The sequence below is a fragment of the Megascapheus bottae genome, chromosome 18 (assembly GCF_031878675.1).
Source record: "Megascapheus bottae isolate mThoBot1 chromosome 18, mThoBot2.hap1, whole genome shotgun sequence".
Classification (NCBI taxonomy): domain Eukaryota; kingdom Metazoa; phylum Chordata; class Mammalia; order Rodentia; family Geomyidae; genus Megascapheus; species Megascapheus bottae.
The window spans coordinates 36,288,967-36,301,576 of NC_143526.1; the positions used below are offsets into that span (position 1 = coordinate 36,288,967).

General features: G+C 42.8%; 1 protein-coding gene across 1 annotated transcript in view; it reads right to left on the reverse strand.

Annotated features, from left to right (window-relative positions):
• The window catches only part of Ptprt (protein tyrosine phosphatase receptor type T), a 679,440-nt gene that overhangs the window by 237,232 nt on the left and 429,598 nt on the right, over positions 1-12,610 (reverse strand). The window contains exons 9-10 of the mRNA XM_090352716.1: positions 8,931-9,132; positions 7,240-7,342 (exon numbers count right to left, since the gene is read on the reverse strand). Of these exons, the coding sequence (XP_090208842.1) occupies positions 7,240-7,342; positions 8,931-9,132 (305 nt within the window). The remainder of the gene's footprint in view (positions 1-7,239; positions 7,343-8,930; positions 9,133-12,610) is intronic.

Below are 12,610 nucleotides of genomic sequence, written 5' to 3' on the forward strand. Positions count from 1 at the left end.
TCAGACAATAATGACTCCAATTTTGCTCACTGCAGCTCTACAGACCAACAAAACCCTTCTGTGATTGCTCCATGCGCTCCCACTCAGGGCTTCACAGTTATTAAAGGAACCCTGGAGGAAATTTGGCAATCCTTTGCTTTTCTTCCCAGTAAACTTTCTTCTCTCTTCAATAGTTGGCTAGATCTCCAGTTTGTGCTGCAGCAAATCATTATGTATTTCAAGAGGATGGTGGATTCGCATCAGGGAGTGAGCAGAACTTGAAATGACCTTTCTGTGCTATGGTCAGTTCAATCCTATCAAAAGTGGAGCCTAGAAGCTGAAGTTGCTATGCCTGGCACATCTCAAGAAGCCCAAGAAAGCAGGTCATAGAGATGGTCACTCAGAGGTCCTCAGTAACTCTGTGGTCCAGCTGACGACCATGGGTCAACTTGCAGCATATCTTTGCTCAATTTGTTATGAACCCTGCTTAGTTCTGAGACCACCTTCACTGCCATTGGCTTGTCCCGAAGAAAAGGGTCCTCTCAATCTTTTCCATCCTTCCATACGTGCTTCTTGTTTCTGAGACTGGCACCATCTTGTATTCCACCAACTAGAAGTCTGAGAGTCCTCTGGGACCACATCTTTTCCTTCACCCAAGGAGAAGTCATCTCGATGGCACAGCCCACTTTTCCTGCTAAAGATTTCTATCTCATTACCACAGCTATTCTGCTTTAGGTCCACTTCCTCTCCTCTCCTCAACAACTACCTCAATAGATGAGCAGATAAAAGACATACACATAGCTATATAATTCAGCCACAGACAAGAATGAAATTCTATCATTTGCAGCAAAATGGAAGGAACCGGAGGAAATTGTGTTAAATGAGATAAGCCAGACCTGGTGAGACAAGTACTATGCCTTCTTTTTATATGTGGAAGCTGAAAAAAAGACAATTTGATTCTACAAATCATGACACTTAGAGATTGAAAAGTATGTAGAAAGGAAATGGGAGGATAAACAGAGGTTGGATCTAATCATTGTATTTTAGGCATGGGAGGAAAACTCACATCTAATGCTAATGGTAGATATCCTGAATACACATCTATCGGAGATACAATAATAAAAATAAAAGTGGTCCATACACAGTTCCTGAGATTTAAGGTGCTTAAAAGAATGTGAAAATCAGTTTTTCAGTTGAGCTAGCTTTATACCACATGCCCAATGGGCAACTACATTGCACAGCACAGGAATAAAGGGCATTTTCATTATCACCTGAAGGTCTGTTAGATGGCGCTGTATTATAGAATATAAGGTACTGGAAGGCAGAGTCTGAGTGTCAGCTTTACAAGGGCAGCAAAATGGATTTGCTGAGTTAGCTAATTGCATCTTTTTGCAACTCATTTTGTTGTTATTATATGTTTTTAAAGAAACCATTGAATGCTAGACACTATCACAAGCAATGGAGATCCAGTAGTGCTAAGACTTCAGGTTTCTTGGAGCCTGGTGAAGGGAATGTAAAACAACAAAACAAAACAACAAAGCACACGGAGGCCATGCATCACACAATTAAAAGCATAGAAAAGAACCACAAACAAACTACACATGTCTCCCTGGAGGAAAAACCTGCTAAAGGGGCAGAATGAGTTTAAATGAAATCAGAAATAAGGTTGAAGATGGATGCTGACAGGCCTGCAATTCCATGCTAAGAAGCTTGCACTTAATGCAATAGAAAACCAGTGACCCATTTAAGAATTTTAAGCGACCAAGTTAACTTGATCCAATTTGTGCTTCCAATGGCCCACTTGAACAGTTCAGGGGAGGTGGGGGAGTGGGTGGGTAGAAAGGAAGGAGGCTTGTGAGGCTCTTGCAGGGGAAGATTAGCAAGGGCCCCCTGGAGTCAAGAGAATGGGGTTGGAGAGTAGCTGAGAGGGCTAATTCCAGACTGAGGGAGTGTGAGCAGCTAGGTAGAAGTGAGAAAAGGGGAGAATGGCTAGGGGAAGCCCTGCTATAGAATCCAGGGCTCAGCCCCCAGCCTCACTTCAGTGACTGCATTATGAGTGATTAATTCACGGCCAAGTTACTTTCCTATGAAGGTTACCGCAGATACATCAGTATGACAGGTGGGGCGTAGGGAGAGGGGGGAAGGTTCAGTGTGTTCAAGCCAGAGCTGAATATTAGATTCTAGTCACTATTTGATTGATCTTTTAAGCAATTCTGGGATTCTGTCACTTAAAAACCAATAAATCTTGGAAGGCCTGGGGAAAGCAATGCAAAAGCAATAAATCTCCATTGTGGAGTATTAGAAAAATAGGCCGAGTGGCAGTAGACAGAGGTGTGGAGAAGTCCTGTACTGCCATTCTCCCTGCTCCTTGCTCCCCTTCTGGGTTCTCTGCACACTCAGTTCTAGCACACAGACAGTCTTGTGAGGCTTTCAAGGAATACCTAGCCAAAAAAAAAAATCCCAGGCTGTAGATTGACTGTTCATACCCAAGCATTGTGGGCAGGAGGAGAAAGAAGCTGATGCTGAGGCAGGCTGGAAGGGATGGGGGTGGAGGCCATGGCACTTCCATTTAGACAACCAGAATGCACTCACCATGGACTGGAAACCCTCGGAGGCGTCATGATGCCCAGCCTTAGTCTCCTAGCAGGCAGAGGTTCATCTTATTATATCCCCACCAAGAAACACCCAGTCATCACCTGACATGCCAGGCCTGGGACTTAGAACTTCTGGGGCAGCAGTGACGTCAGAGCCAGGGAATCCACTATCAAGTGTAAGTTGTTTGAGGCATTGTTATCTTCTGATGGGCATGTAGTGTTTGTACCTCTCTATTCGGTCTAATATAATTTGATATATATCTATAATGTCTCATAAGCAAATCAAGGTAATTCATGTTTCTATTTCCTGAAATATTTATCATTGTTATGAGTTGGGATCATTCAATTTCTTCTCTTCTAGTGTTTTTTTTTCCTTTCCTGGTACCAGGATATAAACTCTAGGCCTTGCACTTTCTCAGTTTGCTTGCTTGGCTGGTGCTCTACCATTTGAACCATGCCTCCAGCCTGACTTTTAGCTCGTTAGTTTAGATGTAGATTCTCCCTGACCTTTCTGCACAGACTGGTTTTGAACCAGAATCCTTCACATCTCATGCTCCTTAGTAGCCAGGATCACAGGCATGAATGACTCTCCCAGGCTATCTTTTATTTTGAAATATAAAAAATTATTATATTCAGTACCCCGATTTGCCATATAGTAGTAGAAGTACTTCCTCTTACCAGGTACAAGAAATGGATTCAAAAATCTCTTGTTCTAATGCCTCTAGTGAGCCACAGCACAGCCATGCTGTCTTCATGACTCAAGAACCTACAGGATTTCACATGGACTGCTATCCTGGCTCATCTTTCTTTTTTTTTTTGCCAGTCCTGGGCTTGAGCTCAGGGCCTGAGCACTGTCCTTGGACTTTCTCAAGGCTAGAGCTCTACCACTTGAGCCTCAGCACCACTTCCGGCTTTTTTTCTATGTATGTGGTACCAAGGAATCGAACCCGGGTCTTCATGCATGCTAGGCAAGCACTTTAACCACTAGGCCAAACTCCCAGCACCCTGGCTCATCTTTCTTGCATGGATACTTCTGTCATTCAGCTCTTCTCTGCTCCTCCCAGCTCCTCCCAGCTCTTCCCCTCAGCAGAGAGGCTCCTGCCTCTCAGAGCATCAGGCCCTGGGTTCAAGGTCAGCTGAAATTTGTTGAGAGTATGTCCACCAGTCATTACAATTGTCCTGAAAACCACACGTGGCATTGGTTACCCTTTCTTGGTAAATGCCCAAACCACGGTCTTGAAGATAATTCCAGAAACAAAGTGTCTACCTACCCACCTTGAACCAGAACCTAGAAAAGCACAGCAGCCAGACATTTCCAGACACCAACCAACTACTTCCCCTTTGAGCAGTGACATTTCCTTTCTTTTTATTTTTTTTGGAAATTAAAAAAGTCGGGGGATGGAAATGTCAGCATGATATGTCATGTCTCCCTTCCTCCCTGGGAGGTGGTAGGGTCAGAACCGGGCTTCAGTTCTACCTGTTTCATTTGTTTGTTTGAGGGACTGTCTTCTGTGTATCTCACTGTCTGTATCTGCAACATGGAGAGAGCTTTACTGAAACGTGGCATTGATACGGATTGCCTGGTGATCAGGAATGACACAGGCCATGTGCCTGCTCACTAAGTGGAAGCTAGTAGGCTCTGTTATAACTTCCTTGTGTTCTGGCTTATGGGCCAGGGCTAAATGAACAATAGGTACGAGGGGTTGCAATACACAGATCTCTTTTTTGGTGGGTCACTCGTGGGGCTTGAACTTAGGGCCTGGGTGTTGACCCTGAGCTTTTTTACTCAAGGCCAGCACTCTACCACTTTGAGCCGTAGTTCTACTTCTGGTATTCAGGTGGTTAATTGGAGCTAAACCTTTCATGGCCTTTCCTGCCCAGGCTGGCTTTGAATCACAATTCTCAGATCTCAGCATCCCAAGCAGCTAGTATTGCAGGTATAAACCACCTATACTCAGCTCATTGAATTTTTTGTTGTTGCTGTTCCAGTAATGACACTTGAACTCAGAACTTCCCACTTTCACTTGGCTTTTTCACTCATAGCTGGCTCTTTCTATCAAGTAAGCTATGTTTCCGTTTCTGGGTTTTTGCTGGTTGATTGGAGATAAGAGTTCCTCAGATTTATCTGCCCAGCCTGGCTTTGATCCTCCTATCTCAGACTCCTGTGTAGCTAGGATAATAGGCACAAGCCACCAGAACCCACTGGCCCCATTGATGTTTGAATACCCGTGTCTGCTCTGCAGAGCTGTCCAACTGCTTTTGTTCCCTACCAGTCTCACTGCTACTCAGTTATTCCATTCATTCTCCCGCCTCATACTTTAGGGTAGTTTAAGGATGCATGGGCTTGCTAAACAGATATGCAAAGTGAGAGTAGGGAGGCTCAGAGGAAAAGCAGAAGGCCTTTGTGGGAGCTGGAAAGGTTTTCCCAGGCATTTTTTTGGTTTGGGCTCTTCTGAGGAGCCCTTCCCTTTAACATTGGGAAGACTTTCTAAGGTAAGTAAGGCAGAGCTGTCCTCAGGCCCTCTTGCCTCTGTGTGTTATCCTGTTTTACTCAGCCTTGGTGAATAAATAGTTACCATGCATGCTTTGCAGGCAAGGAGAACTTGATATCAGAGAGGAGAGAGACAAGCTCAGCAAGGTTACTGCGAGATTCATGTTCCAAGTTCACCACCACTGAATTCATACTTTCCCTGGCCTCACACACAGCCAGAGGACTTTAAGGAACTTGGATTAAATCCTTGCCCAGCAGGTGATGATGGTGGGCAATGCAATGGGATGCCAGCTGGATGAGGCCCCTTCCTAAAAGCTTGATAGCCTTGTCTTCCTGTCTACTCCTAAAAGATCAGAGACTTGGGGGCAAATCTAGGCTAGTCACTGGATCAGTAATTAATTTTCTGTACAATTTTGGGCAAGCTACTCTATGTTGTTCTTTTGCTATCTTGGAAGCATTGGCTAAGGCTTCTAGGAGGAGAGATTGGTTAAAGGGAGTAAGGATGGCTGGTCAAGAAAGAAGATGTAAATTGGCAGAATCCAAAGGTTCTGCATTCTAACTCAGCCTTTCCAACTGTATGACACTGGGCATTCAAGCCTAGAGTTCCATCTGACAAAGAAGCTGGTTCACTGAATGCAGAGAAAACTAATCAAGGACGTGCATCAAAATAACTTGAGGAAAATCAGGTTTGAGCCAGCATCTGTTTTGGCTTAGCACAGACCTAAAACAACCACCGCATAGAATGCCAGACAGGTTCTAGGGTAAGATGAGCCAGATGAGCCAGAGACATCTGCCCACCTGCTGCGGGGCTGGTAGATTCATCAGTGGAAAGAGGATATTCATTGCACAGTCTTCAGATTGGGTCAGACCATCCATACTACCTGAGATCTCTGGGTAGAATTAGGAACAGATTGGAAAAGTGAAGATTAGGACCTTCTCAGACTCCTTTCCAGGCTAGCATATCAGCAGCCTCCAGGAATACAGAGTGAGGCTGCTGCATAAAATGCCCCAGTGCTTTCTCATGGCCTTCCAGGAAGCCTGAGCTTCTCACACATGCATCGACCTTAACCCACCATTCTGACCTTGATTTTCAGAGAAAGCAAACTCAACCCTAGGCCTGGCTGTTCTCACTCAGTCTAGCCATCTGCCTCTTTCCTCCAAGTATTTGCCTATACTAGACACTAGCAACTTGGTAAAAACTACAGTTCAGTGTCACCTCCCCTGAGAATCTACTTCTCTGAGTGCTCATTATCATCCATACACAGCTCTGTAACAGCAAGCATGGCTTTGTGACCCTGTCTCCCCAGTTACTGTCTGCATTCCTTTACGACTTAACTTGTTTATGACTAAGTGTACTTCCACATTCTAAACATTTAAGCAAGGTCTGTCAATGAGCCAAGAAGAGACGGTAAATGACAATGTGTTGAGTATACATTTTGTGTACTGAAGACATCCCTCATTCATGATACATAGAAATACCAACCACACCTGCTTATTGAATTGAATTGAACCAATCTGAAATCTAGACCACACTCATCATTTCAGTGAGCTGGGGTCTCACAGCATGGACTCCTGAGCAAAACCCCAAGCCAATGTTGCAGCCCTTGTTTGAAAGGAGATGCTCAACCTGGCACCAGTAGCTCACGCCTATAATCCTCGCTGCTTAGGAGGCTGAGATCTGAGGATCGTGGTTTGCAGCCAGCCTGGACAGGAAAGTCTGTGAGACTCTTATCTCGGATATACTAACCAGAAAAACCTAGAAGTGGTGCTGTGGCGCAAGTGGATTTATTGAAGTGAAAAAATAAAATAAACCTAGAAGGAGGTCCTACGAAAAATTCAGTCAGTCTGCCATTCTGTTTGTCTGTCTGTCAGCGTCACTCACTGTGGTGATCTCGCCAGAGGATTATGTGTGGGCTCCCAGCCCAACAAGCTACATTGTCTACAATGGTGATTTCCAACATTGTTTCCCTGGCTGTCTCAGGTCTCATGAGCACGCTCCCTCAGGCTACACAATTATGGGCTTAGAAGATCCGGGCTCAGAAATTCCCTTCCGCATTGGATTTGGGGCTGCTGATCGTCTTGAGTTTCAGGAAGTATGGCTTACTGGTCTGCCTTGCCTATAGGCATTGCCACTCTCATGTTTCAGTGCAGAGAACTACTGGAGAAGCTCCTCACCTGACCGGGGCTCCCCGGGACTGGGCAGGTTTCAGCATCACGGTGATGGTCGTATCTGTTTCGTTCAGTGGGCTGTCAGTGTCATATTCAGGCATGGAGGGAGCTGAGTAGGAAACAGAGATCAGAGGTGAGCTCGCACAGGCCTCAAACCTTGTTCACCTTGATGTCATCCGCAAAGACTTTCCAGATGACTATAAAGGTATGGATAGCTAGGCGCCGAGGCTACTCAGGGGACTGAGATCTGAGGTTCATGGCGCAAACCAGGCACTAAAGTCTGTGAGACTTTTATCTCCAAATAACCACTAGAAAATGGGAAGTGGAGCTGTGGATCAAGGCGTAGGGTGGTAGCTTTGAGCTGAACAGCTCAGGAATAATGCCCAGGCCCAGAGTTCAACAAAAATAAATAAATAAACAAACAAATACATATAAATAAATGAAGTAGACTTCTGACTTCCTAATTGCCTGGGAGCTCCCAGAGAGTGAGGAAACCTGGAGAAGGTGGTGGTAAGATGCATTAAAAACTTTCCTCCTCTACATGGAATAAAGATACACAGGGGAAATAGAAATACTTAATGAAGATATGGGAGCAGAGCTCACTTCAGTAAATGCACTTAGATATAAATGGAAGCAGTGATGAAGTAGTTATGCCATTTTTTTTTCACGAGAACCTTCTCCACATCAGGAGTGTGACTGCATTTAATCCTTTGTGAAAGTAATTTAGCCATTTGTATTAAGAGCTATCAGGACTCAGATCCCCTTTAATCCCAGTTTTCAATTTTGGAACTTAATCCTAAAGTTATAATCCCAACCACTGATTTAAAACTTTAGTTTGTAACATGTCTATTGAAGTGGTGTTTTATGGAAAACATGGAAGTACGAGATATATCCAATCACAGAGGAATGTTTAATTAAATTATGTCCATTCACTTGACAGAACTTATAATGAAAGAAACACAGGCTATGGGATAAGGATAAGTGGAAGCATTATGCTACAGAAAACATCAAAACACATACAAAATGTGTGTGCACCTAGACCAACATTGCAGAAATACTCTGTAGACTGAAAGTGGGAAAGTAGTGTTCTGACACCATCTCCTGGCTTAGAGGTAGAGGTAGTTTGTTATCTTGGACCATTGTGGAACGGTCCACATTCATTCATTCATTCATTCATTCATTCATCAGATATTTTTTGAGTACCTATGATGTGCCTTACACTGGAAAAAAGTTACTACTTGAAAGAAATTTACAAAACAATTTTGTGTTCATCTATCTATTATATCTATCATCTATCTATCAATTGATCAATCTTCTTCTGTCTATCATCTCCCTTTGTATGTGTCACTCTGTCTCTGTCTCTCTCACTCTCTCTCACTCTCTCTCTAGTACGCATGTGTTCACATTACTTAATGCAAACCTGTGGAGAATTATTTGGTGAAAAGCCGTGTAATTAATATTGTTATGCTTTAGGAAGCTCATTTATTAGATAGACGTTCATCATGGAATCACAGCAGTAACCATCAAGGGACTGTATCATTGGCATTGGCATTATTCTGCTACTACACAATGACAATGGACTCTCTTCCTTTTATTCTCATAAAACTTCAGAATGGGGGGGTGATAGGGTGCTGGCATGGGGGAGGGGAGACAGTCTTCTTTTCTTTTCTTTTCTTTTTTTTTTCTGAAAGCCATACCTGAGATCTTGGTGGCAATCCGAGTGGTGACGGGGGGCCCAAAGCCCTTGGCTGTGCTGGCCTTGATGGTAAACGAGTAGGTAGTCCCTGGGTAGAGACCCACAAAGAGGTGGTGGGTTTCATTCCGGAGTTTGAATACTTTGCCCCTCTGGCTGGACAAGTCAGCAGTTGGGTCCAATGAGCCCACAGCCTTGTAGTTGATCTGCAGGATAAGGTAACAAGCAATGCCTAAGTATCCCATGCAGAAAACTGGGGAGAGTTACCTCACTGGGTAGGAAAGAAGAGGGCTTGGGGGCTGAATCAGTGAATTCCATGGAGCTGACGGACACTGTCCGCCTTACAGATGCCCTGGCTCTGAATATTCCACTGCCAACAACCACAGTAACTCTGTCTAATCAAGAATCAAAATTGGAGCCCCAGGCATTATTTCAAATTTTCTAGAAGTCACATTAAGAATAAGAAAGTGAATTAATCTTAATAATAGATCTTATTACACTCAATAATATCCATAATACTATCATTGCAACCCATGATTTAGTTAATGAAATAGGCCACATTCTGTTATTCCTTCGAAGCCTTACAGATCTGGTGTGTATTTAACCCTTACAGCAAACCTCACTTTAGATCAGTCACATACCAAGGGTAGTGTTCCCCCACTTGGGACAAGTGAACCCATATTGGACAGGTGGGTCCAAATGGGGCCACCTGACATGAATTATGGACATTTGTTAAGAATGCAGATCACGCAAAATACTTCCTATGAATGTATGAAAATAGAACAACAAAATCCACTGCATTTTTTAATAAAAGGATAAAGGGGGAGAAGAGAGTAATAAAAGCAATGAATTTGGCCACAGCACCTTATATGTTTTATGAAAATAGCACAGTGAAACCCTGATGGACAATTATGATGTGCTGATTTTAAAGAGAAACTAGAGCGAGGGGGGAGAGGGAGAGGGAGAGAGGGAGGCCATGTATAAGTGGCTCATGCTTATAATCCTAGCTACTTAGGAGTCTGAGATAGAGTCCACAGTTTGAAGCCAGCCTAAGCAGGAAAGCCCTTGAGATTCCTATCTCCAATTACCTAGTAAAAAGCTAGGAGGTGTGGCTCATGCGGCAGAACACCCCCACCCAGTATGGGGAGGGGGTGTTGTGTGTGACATGGGAGACTCAGGATAGTCATTCTCATGTTATTGGTGGAGAAATTCAAACTTAATTGTAAGTAACTTTCATGAAATCAACACTTTTCTAACTACCAATCTATTGTGAAAGCCAAGGTTTGTGTTTTCCAATCTATTGCAGATAGGTAACCATCTAAGATCACGTTTCCCACCATGTAGCCTGTGAGTTCAATACTAACCAACCTGTCTCTACTGGGAGATACCAGGCCCAGTCTTCTACGATGACATAGAGTGGTTTGCAGTGTTCAAGTATAAAAGCTCTCAAGTGATCATTCAGGTTTTACACTTACTCATCCATAAAAATAATTAACTGGTGTTGGCATGGTGCTGCTTTAGTAGATCACAATTAGAGTGCCACATGTTTAAATTACTAGGGTTTTTTTCTTTCCCTTCTGTCCCTTCTCTCCCTTCCCTTCCTCCTTCCCTCCATCTTCTCTTCTTTCCTTTTTGCAATGCTATGTCAAATCTAGGGCCTTGGGTATGGTAAGTAAGTGTTCTACCACTGAACCTCATCCTCTGTCCTTGATAGGGGTTTTGTAATTTGTCTTATCTCTTTGGTTCCATTAAAATGTCTTTGTTTAATTTACTGATTCATGCATTAAATGAATTCAGGAAACTGATAAGCAATGACATAATAGGCAAATACAAACTTAAGGATTGTGGGTTATTTTAACAGTATATTCTCATTCATTAAAAGTAAAATACTCTTACTTTCCCAAAACATAGAGTTGGATTTCACACAACAACTTAATAAATAAAGCATGATGTTCAAGAAGGCAAAATTCAAATAGAAGATAAGTTAATGCAAGGTTGCAATGTTTTAATGTCTTGGGGGGGTAGGAAGTACTCAAGATACTTCAAATATCCTTTTTAGATAATTTACCATTATAAGAAAACATTCAAATTTGAGACAATAAACTATGTCTTATCCAGGAAATAAAACTTTCTTCTTAAATCACATTGCTGAGTTACATTTATTTATTTTACTGTTTTAATTATATACCTAAAAAGTCCTAACTCAAAGGACTTCAAATGCATAAATTAAGAAATCAGATCATAAATAGTCATTTGACTAAAGCTAAAGTAAAATATATTTTCCAACTCCTCTGTTGATACCTTGAAGTCTCAAGCTTTATGAATAAAGGTAAAATACTGGTTATTCTAAAAGTTTCTCCTACTATATTTGTGATTATCATGAACATTAAAATGTGTTTTATTAATGTGCATTATTAAGTCAGGTGCAGATGGCTCACTCCTGCAATCCAAGCTGCTCGGAATGCTGAGATCTGAGGTTTGTGGTTTGAAGCCAGCCTGAGCAAAATATCTGTGAGACATTTTGTCTGTTGCCTCTAGTAAACAACCAAACAAAGCCAGAAGTGGAGTTATGATTCAAGTGGTAGAGTGCCATCCTTCAGTGAAAAAGCTAAAGGACAGCATCCAAGCCTTGAGTTGGCCACAGTATTGGCACCAAATAATAATAATAATAATAATAATAATAATAATAATAATAATAAAATACATTCAGAGAAATATCAACTAGATGCAGGTTTTTATAAGTCATGCAATCAAGATAAAGAACATTTCCAGACCCAAGACTTGTCATTTGTACTTTCTTCCCATCCTCTCTGCATCCCAAACTGATTCTATTTCGTTCTAGTTTTGCCTGTTTTTTGAACATGACAGAAATGCAATCCCATAGCATATGTGCTTTCTCCTGCCTGTCTTCCTTTTCATATTATGTTTGTGACATTAATCTGCATTGTTAAACAGGTTGCAAATCACCCACTCTTGCACTTATTCCATAATCTATCCCTGACACTGGGCTAACCACAGGTCTAGATGCAAAGCCTGTGCTTACTGCTCTATCCTGCACTGCGTGGCCTGTAGGCACAGGTCATTAACAGGAGAACCCATCTATTCATCTTCTAGTTTGCTCTTTCACACATGTGTCTCCACACTCTGTGGTTTCAGGGAGGCGTCAAAGGAGAAGTCAGGCCCTACTCTCAGTATTCTAGGGACAGGACAGCCAGCTCAACAGTTGCTTTACATCATTATTTTCAGTCAAAAAATGCCTCCTACTTATAGAACAATCAAACAGATCATTTGTTCTGTCCAGTGGTGGCACCCAACAATTTCCATTTCCTGTACTGGAGTAGTGGTGGTGGTGTGATGTGTGCCATACGCACAAGGAAAGAAGCCAGACCTGGCCCAGAGCAGAGTGAGTGCAAGAGGAGAGAGGCTGCTGAGTGCCGGTTCTATGCAAGCAGACACTAGGTATGTGTATCACCATGCCTCTGGTCACCACTTTGAAGTTACTCTGGTGATCTCTGTTCACAGCCTTCCTGTCTACCTCAGCCCCAGGCAGAGGCAAAAACCGTGGACAAGTCTCCATTTCTCTGTGCTTAAAAACAGTTTCTGGCTAGGGCTCTTCCAGAGACTGGGAGAGGGAAGGGAGGGTGATAGTGGCCGCCTTTCCCATAATCCTTTGAGGAATTTAGC